Below are 27,383 nucleotides of genomic sequence, written 5' to 3'. Positions count from 1 at the left end.
AAGGCAGTATAAAGAAGAACATGCTAATGTGTGTGTGTGTGGTTTTTTTTAATAAACACGTGTGCTTGTCACTATCCTTCCAATGTTGCCCACTGGCATGATTCCCAGAGCAGGCGGGGCGGGGGAGTCGGAATCTTTTCCCGACCGTCTTGCAATGTAGGTCAGAGACTTTTATTGCTAGGCTGCCGGTGCGAGAGCGACGACACTCCGGATCTATGCTTACTGCAGGGCTTTTCGGTTTGGGAAGCGAGGCATAAACAGAATAAGCATAGCTGGACAACACTTTCAGCACCGCAAAGGCCGGCTTCGCATGCCCGGAAATCGAGTCCGGCCGCAGCTGCCTGCCAGGAGCTGCTGCTTCTGGCCGGGCGCGCAGGAAGCAGCCACTGTTCTCTCGCCCCCGGGTTAGGCAAGAAGCCGCCGCCGGAGCGAGGGAGCAAGCTGCCCGCGAGTCAGCATCAAACTCTCCCGCCGGCCGTGCCATAGTCCGGGGATTAGGTGAAGCCCCGCTTGCCGAGGATTATTCCCCGCTTGGAGCGGAGCAGCCGCCACCCAGCAGCCTCCTCGTCTCGGTCGCGAGGCGCAGCGGCTGGCCGCCCGCGATGACGAGGCACCTCCTGGAAGGCCGGGCCTGGAAGAGGAGGAGGCGCGGCCTGCAGGCCTGTGCTGCGTTGCTATGGCGATCTCGCAGCCCACGGCCATGGCGGACGAGGAGTCGGAGCGCGACAGCGTCCACACGGGCGAGTCGCGGGAGCTGAGCGAGGAGCTGCACCAGGACCTGGCCCAGTTCTCCATTTCCCAGCTACACGGCTTGGTGGAGGAAGCCAGGTGCGGCGAGAAGAACCGGCGCGGCGGCTCCGGCTCTTCCTCCAACGCAAACCCACTTGGGGCCCCTCAAAGACACCCCCTTTCCTTCCCCCCGACTGGTTGGCAGCCATCCCTGTGGGCAAAGGGAACGACCTACCCTGGGGCGGCGCGGGTCTCCCGTTCACTTCTATGGCAGGAAGCGGAGGAGCATAGCTAGGGGACAGGTTTGGCTGTAAATCGCATTCTGACCATTAGCCTTACTAAGGATGGGTTTCACTAACTAAATCCAAATAATAGCCAAGGTTAGATCCGTACCATACATTTATAGCACACATATACCACCTGGACAGTCATGGCTTGCCACTAAGTCTCCTGGGAATTTTGCAGTTTGCACATCACAGAGCTGTCATTACCAGCACACTTAACAAGCCAAAGTTCCCGGGATTCTTTGAGTGAAGAAATGCACTTTAAATGTGCTTTAAAGGTATGGTGTGGATGTAACCCAAGATACGGGGCTTTTCAGTTTTATTAACTCCCTCCCCCCCAATGCTATGAATAGGTGTGCTTTACCCTCTCTAACCCTACAATCTTGTTCCCCGACCTGTAAGGAAACATGTCACCAAACTATACTAAATTCAGAAAACAAGCTCAAGAAAAAGTTCAGGATGTGTGCTGTAAATGGAAAAGTTACAGGAAACAATGATGCTGTGTGCAGACCTGTGGCAGTCACCCTGTATGACTGCTACCTGTGGTAAACTTAAATGGTACACACACACTTTTCTCAAATGTACTAAGATGTTGAGAATCTCAAGCAATAATATTATACTCCAGGATATATTTTAAACTTAATTTCATTAGTTAAGGTGTTGAATGTAACACCTTAATAAATAGGTAAGCCAGAAGGAGAAGTGAAGGGCATTTCCATTGCCTGAGAGGGACTGGTACAAAAAAAATATTAAAACCCAGTACTGGACCCTAGGGTCACAACTGAGAAACAGTGGCTTAGACAGAAGATTAAACCAAGTAATCTTCAATAAAGATTGCCCCACAGAAGATGGAAATAATTTTCTCAGGGAATGGGTGAAATGGCAGTTCCAAGAAGAGGAATTTTGTTGATATTGTTAAATATATATATATATTTAGAGTTTATGTGGGACATTTTAAAGCATGGGTAGGCAAACCAAGGCCCAGGGGGCAGATTCGGCCCAATCGCCTTCTAAATCCGGCTCACAGTCGGTCCTGGAATCAGTGTATTTTTACATGAGTAGAATGTGTCTGTTTATTTAAAATGCATCTCGGGGGTATTTGTGGGGCATGGGAATTCGTTCTTTTTTCTTTCCCCCCCAAAAAATATAGTCCGCCCCCCCCACAAGGTCTGAGGGACAGTGGACTGGCCCCCTGCTGAAAAAGTTTGCTGACCCCTGTTTTAAAGAGTAAGCTTTAAAACTTTTCTCAGGTAGTTATTGTTCCAGAATTTATTGCTGCTTTACCTCAAATGCAACCCTCAGAGTGGTGCAAAAGTTATGTGTCCCCTCTCTAAGGAGTAGGTTACTATAGATTGCAGCCTGAGGATTTTGTCTTCCTCAGATTTTGCCTTAATGGATGCTGCTGTCATCCCTTTTGGTTTGTGACATGCATTGCTCACATGAACCACTGGGTTTCCTCACCTAATCTTTCATCTACCTTCAGCCATGACAATGCCATGCTCAAACTCGAGACAACAATGTTTGAGAAGACTTTCAATCGGCTTGAGCCAAGGGACTTGGTGCTGGAAAAGTTTGGCTCTTCGATGGACATGGGACAAGCACAACTTGTAAGTTATGGGATTATTTTACAGATACTGGTATAACTGTTATGACACTATTTGTGGTTTTGATGGTGCAAAGAGTCTGCTCCCTTGTCCTTTGCTGAAGCTTAACTGGCCAGAGTGCAGATGAGAAGCAGACTCTAAATTTAAAGTATTGTTTTTGTCCTATAAAGCCATAGGTGGCTCAGGACCTCAGTACCTTAGGGACTGCTTCTTCCTGCCTAGACCTACTCAGACCCTGCACTTGTCATCTGAAGCCCTCCTCCAAGGGAGGGGCAGAGGGTGCCAGCACGAGATTGGGCCTTCTCAGAGGTGGCTTGCAAGTGTGGAATGCTCTCACCAGAGAGATGTACCACGTTCCATCACTACCTATATTTAGACCACATTCCTGTTCATCCAGGCATTTTGCTCTTAATTGATGTTCATCTTTTAGTAGATTAGGGTATGATTTGCCCTTTTTATGTTATTACGGGATAAGTAATTTTAGTCAATTAATGTTCTTTTATCTTTTTTATTTATTTTGAATTTTGTATCATGTATGCTTTTATAATTGTAAGTTGCTTTGAGACATTTTTTGTAACAAGCAACAAATAAATATAATACTAACCATATATTATTGTTATTGTTAATATCAGGCTGCCAATCCATTGTGTATCCAATTCACCACAAATTTCATCTAAGACACCTAACAAAGCATGTCACCTATTAATATTCATAAAGGGGAAAAAGAAGAAACAAATACAGTGATGGTAATTTCTAGAGTTCAGTTGCACCTTTTGTGGCTTCTTATGCAGAGCTGTGTGCTTCTATCTTGCAATCATTTGGTTTCCAGGCACGAGGCAGGCACAAATCTAAATCCCGGTTAACAGCAGATCGTCTGGTGGGTCTGACTGTGGAGCAGAAATGTGACATAGCACAACGGGAGCTGGAGGAGACAAAGGAAGACGTTCAGAGGTTAAAGGAGAACTCAGAAAGGCTCTTGCAGAACTACCTGGTATAGTTGTCCATCTGCTCTGGGATAGGAAGAGGCACGTAGTGTTGTATCGCTGTACTGAAGTGTGTATTCTCTCCTCATTGAGGCACCTGTACATGCCAGGTCAAATTTAGTAACAGTGAGCAGTGGTATGCCATTTTTGGCCCACTCAGCAGTATCTGGCGATTCAGGTAAAGAGGCACTTTTCTACCAATCAAACTTATAATCCAAAGGCAGTTCATTTAGTCAAGGCTGTAGACAACTGGTCTTCTTGAGAAGTGGAAGGCAGGAAATGATGGCACTTGATAACATTAAAACACTGGGCTTCAAGATCCCCTGTATTTTCTGGGCTTTAGCGCTGATCTTGTTATACCGTATTTTTCGCACCATAGGATGCACTTTTTCCCTCCTAAAAAGCAAGGTAAAATGTGTGTGCGTCCTATGGAGCGAATACAGGGGGGAGGCAGGCGGGAAAAGCCCACAAGAGCTTCGTGCGCTCTTGCGGGCTTTTCCCCAGGAGGGAGAAGGGACTGGCCACATAGTCCCTTCTCCCTCCTCGGGGAAAAGCCCCCAAGAGCGGCGCGCTCTTTAAAGGCTGCACGGCTCCTGCGGGCTTTTCTACGAGGTGGGGAAATCCCCCCACCTCCCAGAAAAGCCAGGAGAAGCCGCGCAGCCCCTTTAAAGAGCGCGCGGCTTCTGCGGGAGGTGGGGGAAGCTGCAGCAGATTCCCTCCTCCCGGGCTCCCTTTGAAGTGGCAATGTGGGAGGGGAGCAGCTTACACTCGTGTAAGCAGCTCCTCTCCCACTTTCCTGCTTCAAAGCAACTACGGAGGAGGGAAGGAAGGGGACCATGGATCCTCCGCTGCTGGCGGCTGCAGCGGATTCCCTCCTCTGTGACTGCTTTGAAGCAGGAAAGTGGGAGGGGAGCAGCTTACACTCGTGTAAGCAGCTCCTCTCCCACTTTCCTGCTTCAAAGTAACTACGGAGGAGGGAAGGAAAGGGACCATGGATCCTCCGCTGCTGGCGGCTGCAGCGGATTCCCTCCTCCCGGGCTCCCTTTGAAGCAGCAAAGTGGGAGGGGAGCAGCTTACACTTGTGTAAGCAGCTCCTCTCCTATTTTCCTGCTTCAAAGCAATCACGGAGGAGGGAAGGAAAGGGACCATGGATCCTCCACTGCTTGCGGCTGCAGCGGATTCCCTCCTGGGCTCCCTTTGAAGAAGCAAAGTGGGAGAGGAGCAGCTTACACTCATGTAAGCAGCTCCTCTCCCACTTTCCTGCTTCAAAGTGGAGGGAATCCACTGCAGTTGCGAGCAGAGGATCCATGGCTCCGCTTCCTTCCCTCGAAGCAGGGTGCGGGGGTGCAGGGGGTAAAGACGGCAGGAAATAGATGCTGGGCAGGAAGACACAACCACACTTTGACCACTGGAAAGTCCACCTCAGCCTCCCCAGATTTCCACTGAGACAGCCAGGCTAATCTCGATGGCCATAAGTCAGGCTCAGCATTATTAACTGGACTTAGATAAGCCATGGTTCCCCTTCCTACCCTCCTCTGAGGCTCGATTTAAAGCAGCAAAGCGGACAGGAGCCACCCGCTTTGCTGCTTTAAATAGTTTAGTGCAACATTTGATTCAGAATATTTTTTTCCGTATTTTCCTCCTCTAAAAACTAGGTGCGCCCTATGATCAGGTGCGTCCTATGGAGCGAAAAATACGGTACATTTCTGTGCAGTAGTACTTTGGGAAAGGCTTAAAAACACCAATTTATGGACACTCCAAGGAGCTGTGGGCTTATAAAAGCCATAGTTAAGGGGAGGAACTGCCTTTTAAAAGACTGTCAGTTTTGCTGTTGATTGGGAAGATACATGCCAGGCTGCCTCTTGCAGAATGTCAGAATATTCCTCTTGTGTGTATGTTAAAATAGATGCTGAAGAACTAAAACTTGGGTTAAATGTCTCTTTTCTGCTTACTTACAGCTGGGTGCATAGCTGGCCAGAGTGGATGGCTGCTTAATTTGTCTGCCAATTAAATCACTCTTTTCCTCATTCAGTATTTCAGTATTATAAACAAAGCAGGAGCTGTGGCATGAGAAATACAGCTGAAGTGCTTAGCAGTGCCATTTGGTCACACAGGCTCTTATGCATGGAGTTTGTGGAGCCCTGTTAGGGTTAGTTCCAAGATTATCAGTTGCAATAACATGGTCAGGTTTGGAAAGCTTTTCCAATGGAGTGTGACTTTCAAGGTGGGAACTGAGCAAGGGAGATAAACAAAAACATTATTTGGGCCTGCACCATCTGCCCTGTGGGAAGGCAAGGGGGGAAGCAAGAGAGGCAGGAAACATCAGCGCCTGCTGCCGTTGGACTCACCCACTCATAGGCAACTTTACATTTTATATCGTGTGTTGGATTGCAATTTTAAAATACTAAAAGAACCTTGGGTGCCTTGGCAGAAAGGCAGCATATAAATGTAGTAAATAAAGAATTGCTGGACATCTTACAATCAGTTAGGCATTGCTCATTAACAGTCATAACAATTAATGGTCTTGGGCAAGGAGTTCAGCTGGAGTACCACAGCCAAGCAATTCATGTTTGCCACCTACTTCTTGCTGCTGGTCTCCGCCTTTTTAACTCAAGAGTTTACAGAACACAATGCTTTGTCCCAGGGCAGCAGCTGGTCAGCGTGGTTCTCCATGAGAACAAATCAATGACACGCAGCCTTCCTTTACTGACAGTGCAATCTGAATTTGGCAGGCTGTCCTGGAGGAAGCAGACATCCGCCTAGTTGACATTAAGAAAGCTGTGCAGGACTTTGACAAAGATATAGTCAAAACCATCACCAAGAAGAAAGGGAGTGTCATCGCCTCTGAAAAAGTTCTGAGATACATGGAAGATAGGATACGCTACAGGGTAAGTGAAGAGAACATTGGGCAGTCCCACTAGCTGCTCTCATTTTGCTCTGTTAGCCAGTTGATAACCTTGGTAAAACAGCCTGTTAGTGGGGCCGTCAGTGTCTCTAATCCTCCTGCATGTGTTCTTGTTTTGTTAGATACCAGCAACTGAGTGCAGTAGCCTGTAGACATCATGGTGGATCCCACCAAACAGTGGCATACATTCAGACGCCTTAAGCAATCTTTGCCATTCAGATGAGGACTTCCTGAGAAATGTGTCCATTTCAGAGCATTCTTATTCCATAGAATACATATCTTGACATTATAAAGCTGAATCAGTAAATAGGATGGATATTTATTATTAAAGAACCATACCTAACCCTGTGCCTGTATCCTTAACATGCAGAAGTAAAACAGATAGAGCTCATCCTCCTATCTCCATGCCAGCTTCACCATTTCTACATGTTATACAGTCATACCTCGGGTTGAAGTAGCTTCAGGTTAAGCATTTTTGGGTTGTGCTCTGTGGCAACCGAGAAGTAACGGAGTGCGTTACTTCCGGGTTTCACCGCTCATGCATGCGCAGACGCTCAAAATGTCACGCGCATGCACAGAAGTGGCGAATTGCGGCACGCGCAGACATGGGGACGCAGGTTGCGTTCACTTCAGGATGCGAACGGGGCTCCGGAAAGAATCCTGTTCGCATCCAGAGGTATCACTGCATTACATTTCAGCCTGGTGGGGCCAATGAAAAAGATGGCAACTGTATCTATGAAGTCCCAGTTCTTATCTTCATCAACTTTTTCTTAATTCAGTCTTTCAGAGAATGGCCATTGTCTGTGCAAGGCAATAGCAATAATAATAATAATAATAATAATAATAATAATAATAATAATTAATAATTAATAATAATAATAAGCAGCTGCCATTCCTTCTAGTTTAACTGCATCAGGGTTGAGAGCTGTTTATACACAATTGTATAATTGCTCAAAATACTTCTGAGATGCACCTAACTCTTTGGCCTAAAATAGAGTTCTGTGCAACTCAAAAGTCTTCACACATGTTAGAGCTGAGAGGCAAGTCCTTTTGGATACATGTGAGATCCAAGGCAAAGCAGCATCCCTATTATTACCTGGGAGTTTCCTCTGGAGAGCTTTGCCGCCAGGAGTGATTGGTTACACCCTGCAGGGTAAGTGCTCATCTCCCAGCCACGCATAAAGTACATGTAAATGCAGGGAAACTTTAGCACCAAGCCTGAGAAAGAAATTAGGTGACTTTCTTTTTCAGGATGTACTGAAAGAGAAAATTCGTTTGAAAAATGATTCCCTGAAAGTCCAGAAGAAGAAGATGCAAATGCAGCTCAAGCAGGTGCGTAAACTGCAAGGTGCATCTCAACAGGCTAGTCTCGCCTCAGTGTACCATTGCTTGGTGTCCCATGCATTCCATGCTGTTGCTCATTGATCAGGAGTATCTCCATAAGTAGAACACCAGAATCATCAATTCAGAAAGAGCACCCAACATTTAGAACATGTCCTCTTTTAAAACCATCCAAATTTGACTATTACTGCCTCCTTTGGGAGCAAGTTCCACAGATTAACTGTGCACTATGTGAAGAAATGCTTTCTTTTAAATGTCCTGAATCTTCCAACTTTCAGCTTCATTGGATGTTCTAGTATTATGAGAGCGGGAACAAAACTTTTACCTGCTTTCTCCATGCCATGCATAACTTTATAAACTTATATCCTTTCACCTCTTAAATGCCTTTTCCCTAAACTAAAAGGTCCCAAACACTGCAACCTTTCATGGGGGAGTCACTCCATCCCCTTGATCATCTTGGTTGCTGTTTTCTGAACCTTTTCCAACTCTACAATATCCTTTTTGAGGTGAGGCAACTAGAACTGTACACAGGGAAACCTGCTATGTACTTGAGCTCCCTGGTCAGTGACCCACACTGTTCTCGGTTGGTCTGCAGAAGGAGGAACTCGGGGAGGCACTACACGAGGTCGATTTCCAGCAGCTGAAAATCGAGAATGCTCAGTTCCTGGAGAAGATTGATGAGCGGAACCAGGAGCTGCTGCAACTGAAGCTGACTGTGGGCAACGCTATCCAGGTCCTCAATTTCTACAGAGTAAGTAGAGCAGTCCCACAGTACTCTCTCTCTCTCCTGCTCTTTGGTTCCCCATACATGGCTTAAGATGGCTGCTGGAAGAGACCTGGGATCCAACTGCCTGCACTTCCCTACTGAGGGGGACAGTGCTGCTGTAGACCAAAGCTCTGCTCTGTAACCAGCAATTATTCTGCTAAGGAGTAAACACAGCTTTTCCTCCATCTCTTCTGTTGCAGAGCAGAGTTCCAGTGGTCAGAAACAGTGGCAGGGGAACCTGGGGCCTAACCTCTGCCTCATTTTCTACACCTTTTCCTGGCTTGCTAGGGTTACTCCTTGGCAAGTCCTCCTTTCTCCAACCCCAAATGTTGGAAGGACAGTTTTCACTGGGACCATTGTGCAAGAGGGTTAAATGCTCCCTTCTCCAAACTGCATTGTCATTCATGATTCTCCCCCACCTGCCCATGCCCTCTGCAATGGGGGTAGGGGTGCTGATATAAAAGCAATGCTTTTTGGACAGGGAGAGTTAAATTGATCAAGTTGATTCCTAGAGAAGAGGGACAGAGCATAGGAAAGGAAATGGCAACAGTCCAGAAAATGGCCAGAACAATTTAATCAGGGAGAATAGAAGTGGAGGAAGGGGGTATATTCACTTGGGTAATTGTGTGCTATTGAATTGGGGTTTTTTAAAGTTGAATATTCTGGGCTCTGAAAAGAAAAAGAGGGGGAACTGAGTATGGGGAACATGATGTTTGTTCATGATGTCATGCAAATAACCTGTAGAAAATGAGTGTGTAAAGCATAGGACCCAACGTCTAGGGGCCGATCTCCCTTTGGTCTCTCCCACTAAAATATTTGAGGGGGCTGTGCCCCCTCCCCAAGTTGATGGGCATTGCCATTCAAATGGTGTGCATGAGCCATGTCTTGGGATCAATTATGCGGGTCAGAGCTTACCTGCCCCCCCCCATATTTTATTCAAGTTGGTACCCCTGGTAAAGCTTGGCTATTCTGCAGTAAATGTCTAGTGTGGAAGCAAGCTAAAAGAAGGACTGAGTCTCTCTGTCTCTGTCTCTCTCTCTCACACACACACATCCTGAAAGAGGCACCATTTTGGACTAGTGGGTACCTTTTGAATTTTGAATTTAGGGGCTCCAGGCACAAAATGGCTACCATGGGGGGGCTTGGCATAATGCAAAACTGGAGGGACAACTGTCCCTGAAACCTTATGCTTACCATGGGAAGCTTTCCCCACCCCAAAGGAAGATCCCACTGTGTGCAAGTGAGCCTATAATAATCAAAACTCTGGGAGTTGGTCCAGGAGGTTGTATCATCCTGGGCCAAACTTAAAGGAGGATGAGCCTAGGGACACAGGACCCTTGGTCCATCTAGCTCAATAATGTCTGCACCAACCGACAGCAGTTCTCCAGGACTTCAGACTCAGGGGCCATTCCTAGCCCTTCCTGGAGAATCCATCGGGAGTTGAACCACGAACCTTCTGTATTCCAAGCAGATGTTCTTAACCTCTTAGCTTTGGCCCTTTCCCAAAAGCTTCTGGAGCATATTTCACTGTCCAGAAGAGGGGATTTCAGCAGGAGTCCCTTTTTCTGCATCTCTTCAAATCTTCTTTGCACTGCTGTCTTCATTTTCACTTGGGCGTTATTCCCAGGGAATAATCCTGATATACCACCAGCTAAACATTGCAATATATCACAATATCTGAAATAAGGATGGAACTTTGTAAAGGCGAACATAATTTTGTGAGCATACTTTATACTTCCATTCTGGATTTAGTGTCTGTGCTGGCTACTGAAACCTCATTTTCCAGTTACAGCTGTTCCATGTGTGGCCAGGTAGCATTCAGACATGCAAAGTAAATCTGGATGCTGCCTTCTGAAAGTTCCTTCTGCTTAGGTAGACACAGGCCATCCAACCTTCTTTTCCCTCTCAGTCTGGATCAACTTGTTTTATTTCAGAAGAAACTGTATACCGCAATGACCCTGGCCACCAACCTGGTGAAAGATATTGCCCAGAGAAAGGAGTCCCTGGAAAAAATTGAACATGAGGCCATCCTCGTTGAGGAGGTAGGACTGAAGGGAGGCACAGGAGCTATTTAACTGCAAGCAAAGGTTTTAAAATAACAGGGACAGGATCAATTTACTGGGATTATTTGTGAATGATGGTGTTGCCACCAGGAACAATGTCCAGTTTACTGGCTCCTAATGTATTATTATTATTTTTTATTGTTAATGCATGTGATTTTCCAGGCTTGTGAGTCAAAGTAGAGCAAAAATGATCCCAGGAGAAAAATCAGTACACTAAGGGAGGACTTTGTATTATCTGGGAACTAATTTGCTTGCTAAGTGATGCTGAAAAGCCTGGACAGGAACTTTCACATTTTCAGGAAGAAAAGTGTGAATGGTTGCAAACTGAAGATGGTTTATTTGCATAGATCAAGAGGGTGACTAAGGAAAGAATGTCAGGAAAGGCTCAGTGCCTCTTTATCTTCCGTGGGTTGTACGTTCAGGATAAACAGCTATTTCCCTTACTCAGAAAATAGGGTGGGTTACCAGCGGGAGCCCTGCAGTGTCTGGCTTCAGATGAAAACGGCCAGTCATCAGCTGGGGGGTTCCCCCAGAGTAAGGGACCGGTGAAGGGTCCAACTAAATATTACAGTGAAGATCTGTGATCAGCTCTCCAAACATTTTTATTTTTACTTTAAAGAAGTCACTGGGGGTTCTGAATGTGATTGGTGTATTGATGTTGGATGAAGAGGTGTTTAGCCCTTTCTCCCCCTGCCATTTCCCTGATCTAAATTCCTGCCCCCACCCCACCCCATACAATGCAATGCAATAAAACTAAAGAGAGTCTCTCATCAAAATACTTTCTTTTTTTTCTTTTTTTTATAGGAACGGTTCAAAGCCGAGGTTCTGAACAAAAAGCTACGGAAACAACTGACAGAGTACAAAGTGCCCCCTGTCCTCGACTATGTCCATGAGAAGATGGCAGTACATGAACTGGAGAACATCATCAAGATCTGGGAGAGGAAGGTGGAAATTGCAGAGGTATGAGCATGCTGGTCTTACATCTGGGCACCTGTGCCACAGGGCTGACCACAGCGAGGTCTGTGTTAAACCTCTGTTCTGCCTCTGAACACAAATTTGGCACTGATGTGGGCAATATGTGGCCAAGTGCCTCATTGTTATACTCAACACCAGGTTAAAGAGAGGTAAAATTCCCTATTGGAAAAGGGTGTTCAGATTGTGTGCAGGAAGTGGAGTTGGGGATCAGTGTAGGGATAGCCCTGAACTTGAAGAGATGTGGCTATGGACAAAAACTCCACTTTCAACCTGTTGCCTTTGGCATATCCTTTCTTGTCCTTGTTCTCTCCCTTGCTGGTTTCCAGAGCAGGGTTTTATTTAAACTTTCTAGGATTGTGAAGGTGGCAGTAGAGCATCAGGAAGTAGATAAGCCCTGCAGATAGTGGATACTGTTTCTGGAGCACTCTGAAATGATATTACTCCAAGGTGCAGATGCAGGAGGAGAAGCAGCCTCTCTGTATACGTGTGGTTTTTTTCTCCTTGCTTGGAGTTTAAAAGAGGAGCAGAATGAGGATGAGCAAGCAAGAGAAGGCCAGGAACAGCTGCTCCACCCACCTTAGGGGCAGGAACTTGGAGAGCATTTGTCATTTAGGGTAAATAGAAGGCATGCAATAGTTGTCCCCCTCCATCTTGGTCTGGGTTTTCTTTCTCAGTCTCTCTCTCTGTCCCTCACTCCCAGCTCAGTTTCTTACTGCTTTCCTCTTTTCCCCTCTTCCGTCTCACAGATGGCCTTGCGGGGCTACCAGAGTACTTGGCACAAGGCAAAGCTGGCTAGTCAACAGCTGCAGACTCTTCTCCCAGAGCAAGGGAGCAACTGAGAAGGAGAGAGCTGGACAAAGGCACTTTACCAAGGGCCCAGTTGCCTAGCCTTGGAAGAGAACAGTAGTCCCTGCAGCACATGCCTCCTGTTTCCTCTGTCTTCTTTGGCTCTCTCTTCCAGACAAGGTATTTGCACCAGGGTCTCAGGATCCCTGCAGTTGTTTTCCCCTTTCCCTTTCTGTTCCCCTGTGATGAGTTACTTTATAAGTCATCAATATATCTGGCTATATTTACCACTTTGGAGTCATTTCATACCACATGGTTCTGAGGAGATTGAATAAGGAGGGTTTGAAGTTTAATTGTCCAAATGGGACTTCTGGGGAAATGACAGATGAGCATAACAGCACTCACCATATCTCAGCTGTGCATTTCTCAGAAATGTCTGCTGCTTAACCTGCCACCATCCAGCATGTCAGAAGACAGGGCATGAGGCTTTTAGAGAGGAGGCCTTCAGGCTGGCCTAACTTGGCTGTAGAAACGGGAAGAAGCTCCCCACTGTAGTAGTCATAATAGATGGGATCAGACTGCTTGGCCCGTGACTCAGCTGGCCCTTCTGGGAGCTCCTTGCTGTCTTCTGTGAGGTGCTCTGTATGATTAAGGCTGGTGTGGTCTGAGAAGTCAATGGCTCTCTCCTCCCCAATGGGTTCAAATATCCCTTCGCCCTCCTCCATGGGAGGTCTGAAGGGGCTGTGTCTTGAGTCAGTGATGGGAGAGGCCGGAGCTCCCCACTTTGCTGTGGTGGTCACAATCCAGTCGCCATAGGAAGACACTCTGGTGTAGAGAAACGGCCCATAGCATCTCATACCGCCCTTGGTCATCACTCCCTTCAGCACCCACTGCCTTGTTCCATCTGCCTGGCACATGACCGGGTTGCCTGGGTATCCCTTTGGAAGAGGAAAAAAGCAAAGGTGCCTTTATTTATTCATTTCAAATACCTCTCCCCCACCTCTCCACATGCAGTTCAAGGCAACTGACAGAGAAATCATAAAATACAATAAAAGGCAAGGCAAAATAAGAAAAAAAATATGGGGCTCATGACCTCATGATAGGTGCGCAAAGTCAGAATTTTAGGAACAAGGAGGAGGAGTTTGTGGAGCTTTTTGGTGGGCCCCCTAGTCCAGTGAAAAGGTTCCATCAGGAGCAGAAACTGCTGTTTTACTCTCTGCTGCAGATTCCTTCCAAATAGCAGATCAAGGAAAATGGTCCCCCTAACAACTCACTTCCACAAACAGGGAATGCCAGCAGCAGGCAGGAATCATTAGCATTTGAAATTGGGCACTGTGAGCTGGCTGGCTAAGGGTGTCATATTGGCATACAGGGTTCTCTTCCTCCTCTCTGTTTTATTCTCACAATAACCCTGTGAAGATGGGCCTGTCACCATCTCTGACCTAAGATCACTCAGCTTCACAGCTGAGCAGAAATGTGAATTAGAGTGCATTTAACATTTACCTGTGGATCTTGAATAAACTGGATTAAATCCAGATTCAGCCATCAGAATAACATGAAAATTAGACATTCTAAGTCATTTCTGAGGATGCAGTTCTGAGATCACTTATGGGGTATGGTTCACCTACCAGCTCTTAACTGGTCTCTTCTTTTTTTTATCAAATGCTGCCTAGGAATGAGTAGATCTGCCCCTTTCTCAAAAGTTCTTCAATAGATTTATACCCCAACTTTTAGAAAAAAATTCTTAGAAGGGGCTCACAAATATATATATATTTATAACAATATCTAAAAATTATAATTTAATAATAGAAAACACAAGTGCTAATGTTAAAGCACCACCCTGCCCAGTAAACGGCTGCAGCAATTCTCTTGTGTTAAAAGGGGGAAATATTTTCTGTACTTTCACTATGCCTTGCTGAAGTGTTTGCACAGTCACTAGAAGAGAACTTCTTGTTGTGTTTATGAATTGTGCAGAGGTAGCAGCGGATGAGTCTATGAACATGACTTTCTCACCAGGCATCCAGACACGTTGTCAGCTTTCCTGTGGCTGCAGCACTCTGTGGTCATGATTCTGTACAGGGGACAAGGGTCAACATCCACCACCGAGAGCTTCCGTAGAGAGACGCTCCCTGTCTGGACTGAGATACAAAGGCATGAGCAAAGCCTGGCCTTTCTAGGTCTTTACAGGGCTAAGTTGGCAACTGAACACAACACACATTGGGCTGCCCATCTTCCCTTCAAAGCCCACCCTCCAGTGCTAAAAGCTGTATTTCCTGTCTTCTGTCCAGGGCAAAGAGGAAGTAGCTCTCCTTAGTACCCAACAGTGAGGGGCAAGGTAAAGAAAAGAAGAAAGATCTCACTAGCTTCCAGAATTTGGTTCTGGCAAAATGTCTACAGATTGGAATTAGATTAGTGACTCTATTGGTTCAAAAGAATTCTGTGTTCTAAAAAAGGTTTGAATAGCACCTTGTCTCTAGTGTCCAGCCAAGAGAAATCTTGGAAGCCACATGCAAGGAAGACATAGATCTGATCCCTGGGAACTGTGGGAAGTCTTCCACATGCTGATGGCCAACAGATGTGTATCCATGAGAGGGATGGATGTTCTCATGGGAGAAAAACTGAAAATAGGCATAACACCAAAGATGCCACCCGGAGCTCCTTGTAGGAAGAGCAGGATGTAAATGCAATCCAAAAATAATGGAGCAATTGATCTTGCACAGCATTTGTGAAGACTGCCGTTGTGAGTGCCATAGTACACAAGTAGCTCACCTGTGTGAGGATGCAGCCAGCCCACAACCAAGCAGTTCCTTAGAGCTGTCACAGGGAAGTTTTCAGGTGGGAAGCAGATGGGCTGCAAAGCCTTGCTGAAATAGAGCCGGGCGCCTATCTTCAGGAGGGCAATATCATTGTGAAGAGTGAGTTCATCAAAGGCTTCATGCGGGATGATGGCACTGATGGGGATCAAGAAACTTCTGTCTTTCAGGCCTGTGATACCAACCAGGGCCAACACCTGGGTCCTGGCCATGGAAAGCGTAAGCAAAGAGAAGGCACTTGAGTGAACACAGACATGGGCCCTTGCTTCAGGCCTCTCCATTCCTGGGGGCTTGAGGCACAGAAATTGAAGAGGAGGTGCAGCGATATAGGAAAAGAATCAGTTAATGAATGCCTCACTTTCAAGTACCGGTTAAAAGCACAGGAATCCTGACATCATGCTAAACATGTCTTTACATACCACTACTACCACTACTACTAATAATAATAATTAGAAGGCAGGAGAGGGGTTAGGTTTTCATTAGGATGCAGGAAATGGGGAAGGGAGGTTTAACCATTTCCTTGTTGGCCACAATTCTGGCCCACCCTCCTGACTGTGGCTATTGGCTTTTTTTTAAACTATAAATCCTATTGGTTGCCAAATGCACACAACCAATCAGTTCTCCATTGTTACCATGGGGAGGCCTTAACAGGGAAAAGCAGATAGGCTGCACAAGTCTCCTGCTGCTGCTTTTGCATGTGGCAAAAGGGACCCTAATTCCTGCCTGCTAGGCTTGCCAACGTTTTGACTGGCCCCTGCTGGATCAGGCCAGTTGCCCATCTAGTCCAGTAGCCTGTTCTCAAAGTGGCCAACCAGATATAGCCCCAGACTTCATTGTGTTTCTTTGCTGGGGGCTATGTACTTCTGGCAGCCTATTGTGGTAGGATTCTGATTAACTGAGCAGCCAGTTTTCCAGTGTGGCTGGGAACAGAGGTCTTCATCTGAGGCTTTTCATGGACTCACCTGGGAGCGCTTTTCCTGAAACACCACCTCTTTTGCAGCTGCTGCAAGGGACAGGAGCAGGCCACTGAGCAGAGGCTCTACTGCAACCCTGCTACATCTCCAAGTTGACCTACTTGTCTAGCTAGAATGACCCAAGGTTAGGATTGTGCTGAAAGAACTATTATTAATTGTTGCAAAGTTTTTTCTGCCCTTGAGAGAAGTTGCCTATACAGTGTTTGATGATTTGCAGCTATAACTGTTCCTGCTCTATGTGTGTAAAAACCTCCACTTTAGCACCCACCTGTTCAGGAAAGTAGAGGCTGCACTTACTATCCAGTGTTTATCCAGGATGCAACCCAAAGCCAAGTGGTTGCCATAGACATCCTGCAAAGATACCATCCAAGGGAGTTCATCCACAGCTGCAAACTCTTGCATGGGTCTTCTGGGATCTAAGCTGATCTGCATGCCACAATCTATGCCAGTGAGAAAGAGGAGGGGCAGGTCAGTCATCAAGGCCTGTCTGAATTCAGCCTCAGCCACTTTATTTTCTCCTTTGTCCTGCTAATATCCAGGAGGTTCATTACCCCATTGTGCTGCAGGAAGCAGAACATGTCATCCAGTGGATGGGGAGCCTTTTCTAGCCCAAGGGCTGCATTCCCTTCTGGAAAACTTTCCGAAGGCCACATGCCAGCGGAGGGTGAAGTCAGAGGGAAAAGTGGGCAAAGAAATGGAAGTACATTTGACCTCTCTATCCTCCATCCAGGCAAACAAGAGGCAGACCCTCTATTATAGCTGGAGCTGGTAGAAGCCAGAGCCCAACATTTGGAAGGCCACAGGTACCCCATCCTTCCCTGTGATACATGTTTGTTTCTCAGTTATGCCTCATCAGCCCTGTTTTCACGAGAAAATCCAAAAGTTGGAAAAGAACGCAAAGCATTTGAAATAGTGTACAACGTTGGCCAAATTCTGCCTGAAGGGGAGAACTTGTGTCATCTACTCTGAAAACTGCTTCAGCAGTTAAAGATGTGACCTAGGGCAAGTATACCAGTTTGCCTAGTTTACATTGTTCGTGTTAGCCTTTGTCAACCTGGCAGCCTCCAAACGTTTTGAACTACAGCTCCCATAATGCCTTACCATTGGCTGAGGCTGATGGGAGTTGTAGTCCAAGTCTGGCAGGCACCAGGTCGGCAAAAGTCTGGTTTATTATGGTATTATGCACTGTTTGGATTTTGGGTCATCTAATGTGGCAGTGCTAGCAGATACTACCATTATTATTACTACTACTTACAACACACACAAACACACACAATGTCCACCTTCATTGCTTTGCGTCCCCACCCCATTTCTGATCATCTGTGCCCTCTGGCATCCTTGGGCCCAGAAAGGTCTCTTAGTTCTACCGCCCATGGCCAATGTTCTGCTGCAAGGTCAGACCCAAATGCTTCACTCACCAGCCGCTGAAGAGGGCAAGATGCAGCAGCACAAAAATAGGCTTCCTATGCAATGTCCCTGTTAGAAAAAAGAAGAAGCAGACGGTAAGCTCGGCACAGGCATTTCCCAGGACCTTTCCTCATTCTCTCATCATCTTCAGCAGAAGTCAGTCTTTTTGTTCCAAAGCCCAGATCAATCCCATAGCCACTGGAGAAGCAAATGCAGCATGTCTAGCAAGGTGCTGCTAGTGTTACAGTGATCAGTTTTATCTTGAAACCTTTTCTCTTAGGCAACACATACAGACACCACTTGTCATCTTCTTTAGTACAATGGTTTTTCAAAATGTCTTCAGGGAAGGCCTTTCAGGGATTCCTCAAGGAAAGGCACAGGAATGGCAGGCAAGCTTCTCCAATTAACGGCTACTAGCCACAATGGCTGTGTTCTACCTCCACTGTCAGAGGCATCATGTCTGCATACCAGTTGCTGGGAAGCACAGGTGGGTAGAGTGCTGTTGTGCTCACGTGCTGCTTGAAAGTATCCCACAGGCATCTAGTTGGCCACTGTGAGAAGATGCTGGACTAGATAAGCCATTGATCTGATTCAGCTTTTCTTGTGCTTGCAATGTATAGTTGCAAGAGGGTTGGGTGTGTTCTTGGTCACACAGTAGAAATGGGCCAACAATGATGTTCCCACAGTTTTATTTACTGCTGAAAATGAACTGGGTGATCCAGAATTCTCCACAAAATGGCGTTGGAATTCCATATCAGAAGTGGGGGGATTTATTGGAAGGCCCATCATTGTGGTGCAGGGTTGCCTGGAAGTAGGAAATTGGAAAGCCACTGCTTTAAAGCAGGGGACCCCCAAACTTTTGGGACCCATGGACCATTTGCAAATGAAAGGAGCTGTCATGGGCACTGCAACTTATTCTATTGACTACAACAGAATGCTGCTTTCAAGATTAATTGCAGCACAGGGAGGAGATCCTGTGGAACCACAAAGACCTCGGCAGGTGCATGTGTGCCTATTTGTCTGGATATTCACTTTTTGAAATATGGAAATGATAACTATGCTGGTTGGGGCTGATGGGAGTTGTAGTCCAAAACATTTGGAGGCCATTGCGTTTTAAAAGACTGAACTAGAGAGTTGTGGTGCGGCTTGAGAACAAGAGGTGTCCCTCCTCCCACAGTGGATTGAAAAGTAAGATACTGTACTCAAATCAGCCAGTATAACAGATGGAAGATCCATGGCCAATTCTCTTGAAACCTTGTCCTGCGTTTATTCTTTCTTTATTGCATTTATATCCCACCTTTTTCTTCAAGAAGCTCAAGGTGATATACATGATCCTCACCTTCCTCATTTAATCCTCATAACAACCCTGTGAGGTAGATTAGGGTGAGAGGCAGTGACTAGCCCAAGGTGACCCAGTGAATTTCATGGCCAAATGGAGATTTGAACCCTTGTCTCCCAGGTCCTATTCCAGCACTCTGCCCAGAACTTTCCAAACTTTTCATGTTGATGACACACTTTAGACATGCATCATTTCACAACACAGTAATTCAGTTTTACCAGCAAACTGGAGGTTAAACTAACCCCTTTCCAACACTGGGAGGAGTGCAGGGAGCGTTCCTGCAACACATCTACACACTGCAGCTGACACACTAACATGTCATGACATACAGTTTGGAAAGCTTTGTTCTAACCATTACACCACACTGTCTCTTGTTCTCCTTTGTTTGACCTTCCTAGAAACTCCATTATGTGGTTCTTGTCTTGCTCTTTCTAAAACACATCTCTTTTCTGTGAGCCTTTTCCTATTCCATCTCCCAAGTTATTCTGTCAAGAGCAACCATATATTTTTCTGCCTTCTTTTACCAAAGAGGTCTTGGCTTGGTCTGATTTCCTGCCATTTCCTGACCTCTGATTTCCTGCCATCAGGTAGAGCCCAGGAGCGACCATGCTCTTTGCCAGAATTTGGCACTGCAGACTCAACTATTGTTAGGTCGTGGTTGCCATGGTGCTGGAGTTCCTTCTTGCTGGCCTCATGACCAATAACCTTTCTGGGACTAGACCTGCTTGCAATTCCCCTTCTCGCTCCAAATCCATGACTGCATTCCCTAAACTTAAGGCAAATCTGACCCCAGGGTCATTTCTGAATCCTAAGAAGAGAAGCTTTTCTAGGGATGACCTCCCCTAAAAAAACTCAACAACTTTGGCTAGGCGCGCCCCCTAAAAAAAAAAGGTCAACAAGTTCCTGCACCTCTTTTTTTCTAGAAGAAAAGACCTGGTGAGGGTAGCCAATGGGTCTCAAACTCTCAGTGAATTAGGGACTTCCCCTGCATGCAAAGACAGGCTCAAGAAGGCGGTTTCTGCACTTGGTGTAGGAGCAGATGGGGCTTGTCAGCCTTGGAAGGTAGCCCATCTAGAAGGAAAACCCTGATCCTAAATCTCTGCTGCCTTGTGGAGCATCTTTGAGATAAGAAAAGACTAGCAGTGGTGTCCAAACTTTTTCCAAAGAGGGCCAGATTTGATGAAGTGAAGGGCTGTGGGGGCCGACCAAAGTTGTTGGTCCTTTTTAGGGTTGAAGTTGTTGTTGAGCTTTTTTTATTATTTTACCGGATTAAACTGGCGGGCCCCTGACTTTCAACATGCCTAAGAATGAAACCCTACATAAATCCAGAGTGGAGTCCCTAAGGTGGTTGGATGATGCTTTGTACACCTCCTTCCAGCAACTGCTGTAACTAAACTAGTGCCAAATGTATTGCTCTGCTTTCCTTTGGACCACTTGAAGGGGGAGGGGCTTGATGTCTGGGCAACCCAGGAAACTCCATACACTGCCTAGGCTTGCGCCCAAAGAAGGTAACTTTGGTTAACGCAGTGGTTTGACTTCACCTCCAGAATTGGGAAAGGTTAACCCTACCCTCCCAGCATGCTGCCCTCCCTCCCATGATAGGCTATGGGAGTGGAAAGGTCCCATTCATGCACATAGGACTCGCTCTTGGCTCGGTTGCTACACTCTGGTGGAGAAATGGGTGTCCGCTGCTAGCTCTTTTTTGACCTTACCATCCTGTGTGTGTGTCCCCCACTTTCCCTCATGAGAATGCAGCAATGAAAAATGAATGAAAAAAGAATGAAATAAAAAAAATTGTTCGTAAAAACTGAAACAATAAAATTGAATGAAATAATAAAAATGAAAGCAATGAAACAAGAATGAAACAATAAAATTGTCAGTAAAAACTGTTGACAACTATTTAAAACCTTTGAATAATTAAAACCAGCAATAAACTAAAAACCAGATTAAAACACATGTCCACATTCTACATACAATAGGCTTGCCTAAACAAGAATGTTTTAAGCAGGCATGGAAAAAGTGCAGTGAAGGCGCCTGCCTGGTATAAGCAGGCAAAGTCCCAAAGTATAGGTGCTGCCACATTAAAAAATCGTACGAGATAACTCTTCTTTACTATTTAGTTGTAAATTAATTTAAGTTTCATGGCCAGATATGCATCAAGGTTTAGGAACTATTATGCTGTAAGTAATATCTGTGTCAAGAACGATTGAAAATTTATAAATCAGCCGTTCTTTGCGGAGCGGAGAGACCCCCAATAAGGCCTGCAGCCTTGAACAGAGCGACTGAACCCCGAACAAGCAAAGGCACAAGCCAAGCGCTTTGCAGCAGCGAGGCCACCGCGCAGGCGCGCGACTTGCCCCGCCCCCCCCGCAGGAGGAGCCATTGACAAGGGCGGCGCGCGCGTGCGTGAACCAAGCGCGGGCTTTTCTGTAGCGGCGCTATGGGCGAGGCCTACACGCCGGTGGAGGCTGCGCTGGGGACCGAGGAGAGCTTCCTCTCTCTGGCAGACATCCTCATGTCGCAAGAGAGGCTGCCGTGCCGCGCTGAGATCAAACTACCTCGCCTCGCCACAGTCTTGGGTAAAGCGGCCAGTGCCGCCGCCGCCTCCTCGGACAACGCGCTCCCTGAGGTGAGCTAACATCCCGCCACCCTCCTGGATGGAATGACTACAACTCCCGACAGCTTCAGGTCGGAAGTGACGATGCAGAACGGGAGGTTCAGACTTCCGTTCAAATCGACTTTGCCCATAGATCTATAACGCGACTTCGATATCATGGCGAGTTTCCGGGTTAAGTTTGAAGTGTCTCGGTGGACAATGACAAATCCTGGGATTTCAGTGGGGGAATCCAAGATAGTTGTGTGACTGAAATGACACAATGGGTCGGTGCATCTGGCAGTTAACCAGAAGGTTGGTAGGTAGAGCTCAACCAGAGACGGCTGTGTGGACAGGATTCCTGCACTGCAGGGGGTTGGACTAGATGACCCTGGGGGTCCCTTTCAGCTTCACAGCTCTATGATTGTATGAATGCAGAAGGTAGCAGCAAGGGCAGCTGTTCATGTTCTTGTAACTCAAGCCTTCTCTTTTTCATCATTTTCCTGAATGAGGTCCTAAATCATTTAAAAGTGCAATGCATCTGCATGCAGGTCAGCGGAGCATGAGGCTTCTGCGTGCCATTGGGCTCTGGACGGGCAACCCAAGTAGATCATGCTTCTTCGTGGCTGGTGCTCTAAGCCGGCTTGGAGCTCCTGGGGAGGGGAGGCTAAGGCTTGCTCTGGCTCAAGAGAGTAGAGCCCAAACCTTTTTAGACTTCAGCCAAACTTTGGCACCTGAGGAGGGGGTGGGGTCCATCTTGAGGGAGGGTCCACAGCTCAGTGGTGGAGCATCTGCTTCACATGCTGAAGGCCCCTGATTCAATCCCTGGCATCTCCAGGTAGGGCTGGGGAAGAAGCCTTCGTGAAACCCCAGTGGGCTGCTGCCAGTCAGTGTAGACTGTACTGAGCTAGATGGACCAGTGGTGTGACATGGTAATGAGCAGCTTCCTATGTTCCTCTCCTCTGTAGCTTCAGGGCTGTCCCCAACTTGCTGGTCTCCAGTTCTTTTGAACTGGAGTTTCCTTGGGAACTACAGCTGTAAAGCTATTGTAGCTAACAGTTTCAGCCACGTGCACCTTCCCACTGCAATATGAGGTTATTTATCATTTGTTGCGCAGCTCCCTGTTCATTTAATCAACATTCCTGTGAGCTAGGTTTAGCTGAGAGGACAGTGACTGGCCCAAGATCACTCAGTGGGCTTCATGGCTGAGCGGGAATTAGAGTCTTAGTCTGACACTCTAACCACTACACCACACTGGCTCTCCTTATATGGCATGAAAGTTACAGCAAATGTCTTAATTTACATTTTCTGTACTTTTTACCACACGCATGAAATTGTGGTGCACCTTACTTTGGAACCATTATTGCTTTGTTTGACCTTTATCTTTCAAATCCATTTTTAAAAGCCTGAAACCATTTCATTATAGATTGGCAACAGTTAATCTTTTTCTTTTGTCTTTCTGAAGTAACTTTAATTAAATTCTCGGATAGTATTACAGTAAAAACATAAAAACATTCTATTCACAGTATTGTTTTTTAAAGTTTGATATCTCCATTTGGAATGATTTTAATTTTGTAATTTTCCAGTCTCTTTATTTCTTTCCTACCCTTTCTTATATACATCTATACACTTCCCTGTGGCATTTTGTGTAGAAATATATCCTGACACAAATAATAAAAAAATCTAACAAAATTTTAGTAGGGTTACCCAAATCAAGCCTCCCAATAGTGTTGAACCACTTAAGATTATAGTGTAAAAACACATATTTTCTTTACTGTTCTGGTAGTCTAAAATGGATGGAAAATCTGCGATTGTCTATTCCTTAATTTCACCTGTTCATCTGGGAGACACTGCCAGTACAATTTTGTTGGAATGTCTGAAACTGTTATCCCCCCAACTCCCCCTCCCAAAATGTTAGAATCACTTTATATTGCTTCCCAGTCCTACACCACATCCCAAATGTGAGGCAGAATGTGCTTCATCCCTGCAATTTCAGTGCAGTTTCTGTTTGTGCAAGTTTCTCTTTAGGCTGCAAACAAATTTGCTTCCAAGTTACTATAGCAGCCAATGCAAGTTTCTTGGAATACATAACACGGCTGCAAGTCTGCTATAGTTTTATGTATACTGCTTATTGATGGTTTTCACCTGTTTGTATATTACTTTATACAGGGCTCAAAGCTGGAAATCCCCCTCTGGCTGGCCAAAGGCTTATATGACAACAAACGGAGGATCCTTTCTGTGGAATTGCCAAAGATTTACAAGGAGAGTTGGCGGACGGTGTTAAATGCAGATGCCAACGTGGTTGACCTGCATAAATTGGGGCCATACTACTATGGATTTGGCTCCCAGCTGCTGAATTTTGACAGTCCTGAAAATACTGAACTAGCTCAGACTATATTGCAGGTAAAACACCGAATTTGACAGAAGTCTTCTTCCCCTTAATGCTTCTGAGCTCTCTGTGCTCTCTTTTGGTACTGAAGTGTTGCTCTTTGAGAGCTGTTAAACGTTCATAGCAACCTTCCCACCCAATTTTCCCGTGTGCTTTGTTGACTTATCATGGCAAGTACAACACTTGCTTCAGTGCCAAATGGCAGAGACCTTCATTAGAACCAACCAAAGTGCTGCTAAATTTTGAGCAAGCTTTCAAGTTCTTCAGCACTCTTCATCTGAATGGATGTTCAACAAAACAGGAGGGAGGGGAGGGTAGAAAGAGTTGGGCAGGATCATGTCACTCCAAAATCTACAGTTCACAACGGTCTTAAAATGGGAGTGCAGGGGAGGCTATGCAGACATAAATAGATAAGCCTCACTGGGTGTCAGACATGGCAGGATGTGCCCAGGGCTGCTGTGACAAAGAGGTGACAGTGGCTGCTTCCTCATTTTTGGAAAATAAAGTGTGTAGCATTTATTCATGTCAGTCTCCAGTGCTAGACTTTATCTAGATTTACTAATAATTATTTTGTTTATTTATTATGTGTAGTAATAGCCTAAATGGCCCTGGGGTAGGTTACAGAAATATCCTAGTTAAAAGCACACAGTAGTGGCACAAGATAAAACTTGGGAGGGGAGGTCATTCCGTAAACTGGGAGCCATCACAGAGAAGGCCCTCTCACTGGCCACTGTCTCTTGGCACACACAGGCAGATTGATGTGGGAGGAGATGTATCTTCATATATTTCGGGCTGAAGTCATTTCAGGCCCTGTATGTCAGTGCCAAATTGGGTTAGGCAACTACTGCTGTTGTAATGTGTGTCTGGCACTCATCAGTAGTGTTACTGCTGCATTCTGCACAAGCTGCAGCTTCCAAACCATCTTCAAGTGCATTGCAGTAGTACAGTCTGGAAGTCACCTGGGCTTGGATCATTGTGGCCAAACTATCCCTGACCAGGAAGGGCCATACCAACCAGAGCTGGACATAGGCTCTCCTAGCCACCAAGGCCACCTGGTCCTCAGGTAACTTAGATGCTTCCAGGGGAGTACCAACCCATTCCCTACTACCTGGACCTGAGTACCTGCAGCACACAGTACCTCTCCTGTCCAGATTCAGTTTAATGTATCAGTCCACATTACCAGCTCCAGGCAGTGGTCAAGCACCTGAATTGCCTCTCCTGTTTCAAATGGAGCATACTTTGCATGGTACACTAAAGACCAATTTGGATAGTTTTTCCTAGTGTTTTGTAGGGCATGTTATCTCCAAAAGTTTTAAGTCCGACCTTCGTTTGGTAGAGTATCATTTCTTTCCAGTTTTAAAATCCTATTCTTAGACAGCTAAACATGGTATTATCCAAGCACAGAAAATTGGAGGAAGCTGCGTTGATCCATTGCAAAAACTAAACCAAATTCACTGGATTGCCATTAAGTAAACGGCCTTCTATGGCCTAGATGCTACCATGGTCCCAAATCATTATGCTCATAATTCAGCCCCAGAAAGCCTCAGTCAAAGGAGAAGCTAACTTGACCCAGATCTTTCTGTCTCTTCCCAGGCCAGGACCCACACCAGCCCTGTTCCATGCCTGCCTGGAATGTGTCCTTGATCTGTGATAATACCTTTTGCTTCCCTGGGTGTGTGGGTGTGTAGAAATCTCTGACTTGTGTGTGGCTGAAATGTAGCCCATTGTACAAAGGTTAGGCTTGCATCCATTATTCTTCCCGCTTTTGCCTCTGACCCCACTAACATGCAGCCCCGAGAAGGTTGGCCATGATGGACTGTGACCTTGGGCTGGAAAAAGTCACCCACCCACCGACTGCTGCTATAGTTTGTTAACCTGGCCCTGTGTGTAGCCTGGCACTCCCTTTGGCTACTTGAGCCTGCTCAGGACTTCCTTCCATTCTAAGTAACTCTGCTTCCCTCTTCAGACATTTATTGGCCGATTCCGTCGCATCATGGACTCTTCCCAGAATGCATTCAATGAGGACACGTCTGTGCTGGTGGCCCGTCTGGATGAGTTGGAACGAGCCTTATTTCAAGCGGGCCAGAAAGGACTTAATGGCTTCCAGTGCTGGGAAAAGGGTCAGGCCTCCCAGATCACAGCATCCAGCCTAATCCAGAATTACAAGAAGAGAAAATTTTCTGACTTGGACAGCTGAGTGCATGAAGGGCACAGTTGACACTTCCATGGCAAGAGACAAAAGAGGAAATGATGTTCATCTTATGAATTGAAAATCTCCCTGGTAACATCTTGAGATTGAACTAGAGCATATTTCTGAGGAATGTTGGCTAACACTGTGTGGCCTGAAGCCGTCCACGCACTCTTCTAAGAACGTACAAGATTATTCTGGGTTTGTATCTGAATGGATACAATCAATTGGAACAAATCTTATTGGGCAATGATTAACATTTTATTCAATCTAATGCAGCTATGTTTTAAGCTTTCAAGTGATGACTCTAGAAATGCAGGGCAAAAGGATGAACAATTCTCAGGCAAATGAGTTTGCCCTCAGAAATCATCATTGGAATATTTGTACATAGTCTACCAGGTTATTGCCTTTGTTTTTATTTGCTAGAAAAGTGATCTTTGTTAGGGAGAAAAGGCAGCTCCGATATATTTTAATGTGCCTCTTGGTGCCTGCCCGTTGCAAAACTTCCTGTCCAAGGGGCTTAGCTACTCTACTAAATCTTAATTTAGTGGGCAGCTTTCCCAGTCCTTTGAAATGCAGTTTTCTGAATGGAGTTGGGATCTTTTAACTGAGAATTCTCAGCACTCGCAAAACTGCTTCTCCCACAATTTATTGGAGGAAGCTGTTGCACTTAAATAGCTTAGGCTTTTAATCTAAATGACATTTTATCTTGCTTCCATTGTGTATTGCTTATTTTGGCGGAGGGAGGGATAAATGTCCCACTCCCGCTCCCTATTTCTCTGCCTTTGCTGCAAACTCAGCTTGACAACCCATGAGCCCCTCTGTACCATCCCCCTGGCATGGATTTCCCTACTTTCCAGGAAAGTATATGCTCTCTTCAACATCCTCGGTCTTGGGAATCTCCAGGTTCCAGATTTTGCATTCTGGGTTCTGTTCCATCCTTAACAGCATAATTTCAGTGTAGGTGAAAATTAGTAATCCCTTTTACAGTTTCCCTTTTACATTTGTTTAGCATTGCATTATAAATAAAACTGATTTTAGCAAAAGCAGGCCTGTCTATACCTGTTTATTGAGGCTGAGTCGTTCAGATCTGTTAGTATGGCTTCATAGTTGCACAAGCCCAGAGTGGCCCTATCAGAACTGCCCCTGGCAGGAGGAAAACATATTGAAATGCTGATGTAACTCTTCCTTGTTGTTGGCATAAGCACTTGTTTAAGTTGCACTCCTCATACACTATGATGGAG

The 27,383-nt window shown here is 46.0% G+C and overlaps 3 protein-coding genes across 6 annotated transcripts; 2 read left to right on the top strand and 1 right to left on the bottom strand.

Annotated features, from left to right (window-relative positions):
• The first annotated feature begins 166 nt into the window (after positions 1 to 166).
• Positions 167 to 12,723, top strand: CFAP263 (cilia and flagella associated protein 263). The gene is made up of 9 exons (XM_083626613.1): positions 167 to 828; positions 2,497 to 2,620; positions 3,447 to 3,608; positions 6,333 to 6,488; positions 7,757 to 7,837; positions 8,442 to 8,597; positions 10,547 to 10,654; positions 11,480 to 11,635; positions 12,397 to 12,723. Exons 1-9 carry the CDS (start codon positions 677 to 679, stop codon positions 12,487 to 12,489), a joined length of 1,188 nt encoding a protein of 395 aa, XP_083482739.1. The 5' UTR covers positions 167 to 676; the 3' UTR covers positions 12,490 to 12,723.
• Positions 3,115 to 21,655, bottom strand: PRSS54 (serine protease 54). 4 transcript variants are annotated; one of them, XM_083626617.1, is made up of 7 exons: positions 21,528 to 21,655; positions 17,642 to 17,699; positions 16,492 to 16,663; positions 15,206 to 15,453; positions 14,450 to 14,574; positions 12,842 to 13,374; positions 3,115 to 3,539 (listed from the first exon to the last, which is right to left on the bottom strand). In XM_083626617.1, the coding sequence occupies exons 3-6, from the start codon at positions 16,653 to 16,655 to the stop codon at positions 12,880 to 12,882; spliced, it is 1,032 nt and encodes a 343-aa protein (XP_083482743.1). In that variant the 5' UTR covers positions 16,656 to 16,663; positions 17,642 to 17,699; positions 21,528 to 21,655; the 3' UTR covers positions 3,115 to 3,539; positions 12,842 to 12,879. The 4 variants fall into 4 exon arrangements, with proteins under 4 accessions (XP_083482743.1, XP_083482741.1, XP_083482740.1 ...); XM_083626615.1 differs by lacking the exon at positions 21,528 to 21,655 and adding an exon at positions 20,682 to 20,729; XM_083626614.1 differs by lacking the exon at positions 21,528 to 21,655 and adding an exon at positions 19,494 to 20,079.
• On the top strand, positions 21,360 to 27,188 carry GINS3 (GINS complex subunit 3). The gene is made up of 3 exons (XM_083626621.1): positions 21,360 to 21,598; positions 23,732 to 23,965; positions 25,918 to 27,188. Exons 1-3 carry the CDS (start codon positions 21,410 to 21,412, stop codon positions 26,146 to 26,148), a joined length of 654 nt encoding a protein of 217 aa, XP_083482747.1. The 5' UTR covers positions 21,360 to 21,409; the 3' UTR covers positions 26,149 to 27,188.
• The last annotated feature ends 195 nt before the right edge of the window (positions 27,189 to 27,383 follow it).

This window comes from Podarcis filfolensis, assembly GCF_964270895.1.
Source record: "Podarcis filfolensis genome assembly, chromosome: 8".
Classification (NCBI taxonomy): Eukaryota; Metazoa; Chordata; class Lepidosauria; order Squamata; family Lacertidae; genus Podarcis; species Podarcis filfolensis.
Note: the sequence above shows the minus strand (reverse complement) of the source record. Positions and strands in the feature narration are given on the sequence as shown.

Bases quoted from the DNA above. Each gene is read 5' to 3' on its own strand.
- GINS3 (XM_083626621.1), top strand. From the start codon at position 21,410: ATGGGCGAGGCCTACACGCCGGTGGAGGCTGCGCTGGGGACCGAGGAG. The intron at 21,599-23,731 runs GTGAGCTAACAT...TACTTTATACAG, and splicing joins CGGACAACGCGCTCCCTGAG to GGCTCAAAGCTGGAAATCCC. The intron at 23,966-25,917 runs GTAAAACACCGA...TTCCCTCTTCAG, and splicing joins TAGCTCAGACTATATTGCAG to ACATTTATTGGCCGATTCCG.
- PRSS54 (XM_083626614.1), bottom strand. From the start codon at position 19,577: ATGGTCGCTCCTGGGCTCTACCTGATGGCAGGAAATCAGAGGTCAGGA. The intron at 17,700-19,493 runs GTAAAAGAAGGC...TTTTTCTAACAG, and splicing joins ACCAAGCCAAGACCTCTTTG to GGACATTGCATAGGAAGCCT. The intron at 15,454-16,491 runs GTGGGTGCTAAA...TTCCATGGCCAG, and splicing joins GCCTCTACTTTCCTGAACAG to GACCCAGGTGTTGGCCCTGG.
- CFAP263 (XM_083626613.1), top strand. From the start codon at position 677: ATGGCGATCTCGCAGCCCACGGCCATGGCGGACGAGGAGTCGGAGCGC. The intron at 829-2,496 runs GTGCGGCGAGAA...ATCTACCTTCAG, and splicing joins GGCTTGGTGGAGGAAGCCAG to CCATGACAATGCCATGCTCA. The intron at 7,838-8,441 runs GTGCGTAAACTG...GTTGGTCTGCAG, and splicing joins TGCAAATGCAGCTCAAGCAG to AAGGAGGAACTCGGGGAGGC.